This window comes from Trichomycterus rosablanca, chromosome 27 (genome assembly GCF_030014385.1).
Source record: "Trichomycterus rosablanca isolate fTriRos1 chromosome 27, fTriRos1.hap1, whole genome shotgun sequence".
NCBI classification, from domain to species: domain Eukaryota; kingdom Metazoa; phylum Chordata; class Actinopteri; order Siluriformes; family Trichomycteridae; genus Trichomycterus; species Trichomycterus rosablanca.
The window spans coordinates 8,724,480-8,732,056 of record NC_086014.1 but is presented as its reverse complement, the minus strand read 5'-3'; the positions used below and the strand labels follow the sequence as shown (position 1 = coordinate 8,732,056).

Sequence of the window (7,577 nt, the reverse complement as noted above, 5' to 3'; positions counted from 1 at the left end):
ACACAGTATATTACAGGGCATTTTCTGTATGGTTTTGGGAAGTGAAGGTTGGGAAACCCCACACAGAGAAGGAACCCATAGGAAACCCCTACAAAGACTTGGGAAAACATACCAAACTCCCCACAGATAGTCACTGGAGGAGGGGCTACAAATGATAAATGAAAAAATAAATCATAAAATTGTCTTTAGCTATTAATTCTACTGCATTTTTTCTAGGATACAGTATAACAGGTAGTTTTGGACCAACCACATCATGGGCAAAACCTCTAAGAAAGGTAAAACCACTTTACTATACTTAACTTTGTTATGTATTTATTTCCTAATAGAATTTTTATCTGAATATTGTTTTGTTTACAGATCAGAAAGATGGCAAACGAGAGAAAACGAGAGGTGGAAATTTTGCCCCCACACCCACCCAGACTGCTCACAGTGGTACTCAGTCCTGATTTTACCTGTACATTACACTGGAGACTAACCAGTACTGCTATTTGTACTAATCAAGCTTTGCTTTGCTGTTTTCCAGAGCCGTTCAACTGGGAGGGTTATTTAAAAAAGACCTCCTCTATGCCAGCACCCCCCAGCGCTTTCAAACAGGTATGAGATCAGCCATAACATTAAAACCACCTCCTTGTTTCTACACTCACTGTCCATTTTATCAGCTCCACTTACCATATAGGAGCACTTTGTAGTTCTACAATTACTGACTGTAGTCCATCTGTTTCTCTGCATGCTTTGTTAGCCCCCTTTCATGCTGTTCTTCAATGGTCAGGACCCCCACAGGACCACTACAGAGTAGGTATTATTTAAGTGGTGGATCATTCTCAGCACCAAAGTAACAATGACATGGTGGTGGTGTGTTAGTGTGTGTTGTGCTGGTATGAGTGGATCAGTCACAACTCACTGTCCACTCTATTAGACACTCCTACCTAGTTGGTCCACCTTGTAGATGTAAAGTCAGAGACGATCGCTCATCTATTGCTGCTGTTTGAGTTGGTCATCTTGTAGACCTTCATCAGGGGTCACAGGACGCTGCCCACGGGGAGATGCTGGCTGGATGTATTTTTGGTTGGCTGGACTCATGAACAGCATGAAAGGGGGTTAACAAAGCATGCAGAGAAACAGATGGACTACAGTCAGTAATTGTAGAACTACAAAGTGCTTCTATATGGTAAGTGGAGCTGATAAAATGGACAGTGAGTGTAGAAACAAGGAGGTGGTTTTAATGTTATGGCTGATCGGTGTATATAGGTTTGTACATTTTAAATTGTAATTGTATTTCATCTGCTTAACGTTTACAGTCCAGAGTTCCTCCCACAAATGATTTTAAAGTGGGGATGAAACTGGAGGCACATGACCCCAGGAACTCTACCTCCATCTGTATCGCCACTGTGATGGGGCTGGTCGGCACACGTCTGCGCTTGAGGCTGGATGGGAGCGACAGCACCAACGACTTCTGGCATCTGGTTGACTCGTCTGATATTCAGCCAATAGGCACCTGTGAGAAGGGCGGAGACATGCTGCAGCCACCGCTCGGTAAGGGTCACATACAGGACTTCCGGAATTGCTCAACAAAAGGTTTTCCACTGAGTCAAATGGTAGTGTGTCTGTACATTTGGAATGGATGTGGTTGAATACATTTGCACCAATGTCTAGTTTTAATACAAAGTGGACGTATGGTAACCCTAGTCAATGCAAAGAAAACGTATGGTCACCCTAGTTAATGCTAAGAGGACATACAGTATGTTCGCCCTAGTCAATGCAAAGAAGACATATGGTCACCCTAGTTAATGTGAAGAAGACGTATGTTCGCCCTAGTTAATGTGAAGAGGACGTACGGTCGTCCTAGTTAATGCAAAGAGGACGTATGGTCATCCTAGTCAATGCAAAGACAACGTATGGTCACCCTAGTTAATGCGAAGAGGATGTATGGATGCCCTAGGTAATGCAAAGAGGACGTACAGTCCCCCTAGTTAATGTGAAGAGGACGTATGGATGCCCTAGGTAATGCAAAGAGGACGTACAGTCCCCCTAGTTAATGTGAAGAGGACGTATGGTCTCCCTAGTTAATGCAAAAAGGACGTATGGTCGCCCTAGTTAATGCGAAGAGGACGTATGGTCACCCTAGGTAATGCAAAGAGGACGTATGGTCTCCCTAGTTAATGCAACAAAGATGTATGGTCACCCTAGTTAATGCAAAGAGGACGTATGTTAGCCCTAGTTAATGCAAAGAGGACATATGTTAGCCCTAGTTAATGCAAAGAGGACATATGGTCACCCTAGTTAATGTGAAGAAGACGTATGTTCGCCCTAGTTAATGTGAAGAGGACGTACGGTCGTCCTAGTTAATGCAAAGAGGACGTATGGTCATCCTAGTCAATGCAAAGACAACGTATGGTCACCCTAGTTAATGCGAAGAGGATGTATGGTCACCCTAGTTAATGCAAAGAGGACGTATGGTCACCCTAGTTAATGCAAAGAGGACGTATGGTCCCCCTAGTTAATGCAAAGAGGACGTATGGTCCCCCTAGTTAATGTGAAGAGGACGTATGGATGCCCTAGGTAATGCAAAGAGGACGTACAGTCCCCCTAGTTAATGTGAAGAGGACGTATGGTCTCCCTAGTTAATGCAAAAAGGACGTATGGTCGCCCTAGTTAATGCGAAGAGGACGTATGGTCGCCCTAGGTAATGCAAAGAGGACGTATGGTCTCCCTAGTTAATGCAACAAAGATGTATGGTCACCCTAGTTAATGCAAAGAGGACGTATGTTAGCCCTAGTTAATGCAAAGAGGACATATGTTAGCCCTAGTTAATGCAAAGAGGACATATGGTCGCCCTAGTTAATGCGAAGAGGACGTATGTTAGCCCTAGTTAATGCAAAGAGGACGTATGGTCGCCCTAGTTAATGCAAAGAGGACATATGTTAGCCCTAGTTAATGCAAAGAGGACGTATGGTCGCCCTAGTTAATGCAAAGAGGACGTATGTTAGCCCTAGTTAATGCAAAGAGGACATATGTTAGCCCTAGTTAATGCAAAGAGGACATATGGTCGCCCTAGTTAATGCGAAGAGGACGTATGGTCGCCCTAGTTAATGCAAAGAGGACATATGTTAGCCCTAGTTAATGCAAAGAGGACGTATGGTTGCCCTAGTTAATGCAAAGAGGATATACGGTCCCATGCCAATCCAATGGACACTATTTTAAAACAACTACATAATTTCACAACCAAAAACATCTAATTATCAAGCCGAGGATTATCTGGAATAAAGTACACTGTAGTTGAGCAGATGAGGCATAAGAGCCTTGCTCAGAGGTCCAGCAATGGCTCTTTCAGCCTAGTCAATCTATTAAATGACCCGAATATTTTGACAGTACAGGCCTTTCCCAGGTCTCACTTGTATTTAGGATGGCTTTTATTTTAAATATTTATGTTTGATGCTACTTGCTGCTCTTGTTTTCTCACAGGTTTCAGAATGAATGCCTCCTCCTGGCCCATGTTCCTGTTAAAGACATTAAGTGGAGCAGAGATTGCCCCAGTCTCGGCCTTCAAAAAGGTATATTTACAAACATTTGTGAAAGAATGGGTCGCTCTCAGGAGCTCAGTGAATTCCAGTGTGGTACTGTGACAGGATGCCACCTGTGCAACAAGTCCAGTCATGAAATTCCCTCGCTACTAAATATTCCACAGTCGACTGTCAGTGGTATTATAACAAAGTGGAAACGATTGGGAACGACAGCAACTCGGCCACAAAGTGGTAGTCATGTAAAATGACAGAGCGGGGTCAGCGGATGCTAAGGCGCATAGTGTGCAGAGGTCGCCAACTTTCTGCAGAGTCGATCGCTACAGACCTCCAAACTTCATGTGGCCTTCAGATTAGCTCAAGAACAGTGCGTAGAGAGCTTCATGGAATGGGTTTCCATGGTCGAGCAGCTGCATCCAAGCCTTACATCACCAAGCACAATGCAAAGTGTTGGTGTAATGCAGTGGTGTTAAGCACGCCGACACTGGACTCTAGAGCAGTGGAGACGTGTTCTCTGGAGTGACGGATCACGCTTTTCCGTCTGGCAAGCTGATGGACGAGTCTGGGTTTGGCGGTTGCCAGGAGAACGGTACTTGTCTGACTGCATTGTGCCAAGTGTAAAGTTTGGTGGAGAGGGGATTATGGTGTGGGGTTGTTTTTCAGGAGTCGGGCTCGGCCCCTTAGTTCCAGTGAAAGGAACTCTTAATGCTTCAGCATACCAAGAGAATTTGGACAATTTCATGCTCCCAACTTTGTGGGAGCAGTTTGGGGATGGCCCCTTCCTGTTCCAACATGACTGCGCACCAGTGCACAAAGCACAAGGTCCATAAAGACACAGATGAGCGAGTTTGGTGTGGAAGAACTTGACTGGCCTGCACAGAGTCCTGACCTCAACCCGATGGATCACCTTTGGGATGAATTAGAGCGGAGACAACGAGTCAGGCCTTCTCGTCCAACATCGGTGTCTGACCTCACAAATGCGCTTCTGAAAGAATGGTCAAAAATTCCCATAAACACACTCCTAAACCTTGTGGAAAGCCTTCCCAGAAGAGTTGAAGCTGTTATAGCTGCAAAAGGTGGGCCGACATCATATTAAACCCTATGGATTAAGAATGGGATGTCACTCAAGTTCATGTGCGTGTGAAGGCAGACGAGCGAATACTTTTGGCAATATAGTGTATATCCAAACCCACCTGTGTGGGCCGAGGGGATTGTTAATGTTGGAACATTCTGGTTCCAACATGTTGATTATTGGACCTACACTGGTATTATTCCTGACATTTTTTAAATAATAATAATAATAATTAATTAAATAATAAATAATAATATATTAAATAATAAAAATTAATAATAAAATTATAAATAATTAATAAAATAATAATAACATTAATAAATAATAATAATGAATTAAATACTTTTGCATTTTACTGTTGCATTGTCCTAATTTGGATATATCCAATCCCACCCGTTGGGCCAAGGAGCTTGCTAATGTTGATTACCGGATCTACTCTAGTATTATTCCTGCTATTTTTGTCACTATTTTTAAAGACATGTATTATCTATTTTTGTAATTAAATACATTTGCCTTTTTCCTGTTGCATCGTCACAATTTAGATATATCCAAACCCACCTGTTTGGGCTTAGGAGAATGAAAATGTTGATTATTAGACCTACACTGATATAATTCATGCCATTTAATCAGTATATTTTTTGTAATTAAATACATTTACAATTTTCTGTTGCGTTGTCCTAATTTGGATATATCCAATCCCACCCGTTGGGCTAAGGAGCATGCTAATGTTGATTACTGGATCTACTCTAGTATTATCCCTGCTATTTTTGTCACTATTTTTAAAAACATGTATTATCTATTTTTTGTAATTAAATACGTTTGCAATTCAATGTGTCATTGTCACAATTTGGATATATCCAAACCCACCTGTTTGGTCTAAGGAGCATTTCAATGTCGGTTATTGGACCAACACTGGTATAATTCCTGGCATTTTTTCAGTAATGTTAAAGACATGTATTTGCAATTTCCTGTTGCATTGTCCTAATTTGGATATATCCAAACCCACCCAATAGGGCCGAGGAGCATTCTAATGTTGATTATTGGACCTACACTGGTATTATTCCTGCCATTTTGTCAGTATTTTTAAAGACATATATTTGCTTTTTTTATTTTTATTAAATACATTTACAATTTCTTGTTGCATTGTCCTAATTTAGATATATCCAGACCCACCTGTTTGGGCTTAGGAGAATGAAAATGTTGTTTATTAGACCTACACTGATATAATTCATGCCATTTAATCAGTATATTTTTTGTAATTAAATACATTTACAATTTTCTGTTGCATTGTCACAATTTGGATATATCCAAAACCACCGATTTGGGCTTAGGAGCATGCTAATGTTGGTTATTAGACCTACACTGATATAATTCCTGCCAGTTATTACAACAAATATATTTTAAAAAATATATAGTTCCTGTTGCATTGTCACAATGTGGATATATCCAAACCCATTATTACGTACAAAAAGGATTGGCTTACAATCTACACCCCAATTAATCGCAAAGCTGTCTAATGGGAATGAGGTCCGGGCTCTGTGTAATCCACTGGAGATTCACCACACCAAAACTCAACCCATGCCCTTATATATACCTCACTTTGTACACCGTGGCAGTTATAACAGTCATAATGAAATAGGAATAACAATGCTATTATGACTATACTGTACTTTAAAACAATCAGCTATCCAGTGAGCTATCCAGTACTGTTTCTAAATCGTTGTGTTTCTTCTTTTGATGTTTGCAAGGAGCCGCCCACGCCCATGCAGAACCACTTCAAAACGGGCATGAAGCTGGAGGCAGTAGACAGAAAGAACCCACACTTGATATGCCCTGCTACCATCGGTGAGGTGCGTCGTGATGAGGTTTTCATCACGTTCGATGGTTGGCGAGGAGCCTTCGACTACTGGTGCCAGTACCACTCCAGGGACATATTTCCTGTTGGCTGGTGCCATCTGACCAAGCACGGCCTCCAGCCACCTGGGACTAGCTGTGAGTACCTTTGATTTCCACTAGGTGGCACAAAAGCTTGTGTTTTTCTGGCTCATGGGTCAAATAGTGTTTGTTTCTGAACCTGCAGCTGAGGAATCAATCACACGCTATAATATAGACACCTGTTTATGTCAAACAGATACAGATACAGTGTATTTTTATAGGTTTCTTTTGACCTGGGATGCCAAATATGCTAAAAAAAGCAATGCAAAAATGGGTAATCAGTCCTGAATTTGGTCATACATTGACATTTTATTGTACACAGTTACAGCACTGTAAACATGGTGATGGTAGCATTGTGGTATAAAGCATGGCAGGAATTATACCAGTGTAGGTCTAATAACCAACATTTGCATGCTCCTTGGCTCTATTGGGTGGGTTTGGATATATCCAAATTAGGACAATGCAACAGAAAATTATTGCAAATGTATTTAATTACAAAAAGGCATTGGTGTGTGGGGCAATATAATAACTCTATAATGTAAATATATATATATATATATATATATACAGTGTATCACAAAAGTGAGTACACCCCTCACATTTCTGCAAATATTTTATTATATCTTTTCATGGGACAACACTATAGAAATAAAACTTGGATATAAGTTAGAGTAGTCAGTGTACAATTTGTATAGCAGTGTAGATTTACTGTCTTCTGAAAATAACTCAACACACAGCCATTAATGTCTAAATGGCTGGCAACATAAGTGAGTACACCCCACAGTGAACATGTCCAAATTGTGCCCAAAGTGTCAATATTTTGTGTGACCACCATTATTATCCAGCACTGCCTTAACCCTCCTGGGCATGGAATTCACCAGAGCTGCACAGGTTGCTACTGGAATCCTCTTCCACTCCTCCATGATGACATCACGGAGCTGGTGGATGTTGGACATCTTGAACTCCTCCACCTTCCACTTCAGGATGCGCCACAGGTGCTCAATTGGGTTTAGTCCATCACCTTTACCTTCAGCTTCCTCAGCAAGGCAGTT

At 41.5% G+C, this 7,577-nt stretch overlaps 1 protein-coding gene across 1 annotated transcript in view; it reads left to right on the top strand.

Moving 5' to 3' along the window:
• The first annotated feature begins 253 nt into the window (after window positions 1-253).
• The window catches only part of scml2 (Scm polycomb group protein like 2), a 54,325-nt gene continuing 47,001 nt past the window's right edge, over window positions 254-7,577 (top strand). Inside the window, exons 1-6 of the mRNA XM_062989517.1 lie at window positions 254-275; window positions 358-390; window positions 524-594; window positions 1,299-1,533; window positions 3,463-3,551; window positions 6,339-6,582. Of these exons, the coding sequence (XP_062845587.1) occupies window positions 254-275; window positions 358-390; window positions 524-594; window positions 1,299-1,533; window positions 3,463-3,551; window positions 6,339-6,582 (694 nt within the window). The remainder of the gene's footprint in view (window positions 276-357; window positions 391-523; window positions 595-1,298; window positions 1,534-3,462; window positions 3,552-6,338; window positions 6,583-7,577) is intronic.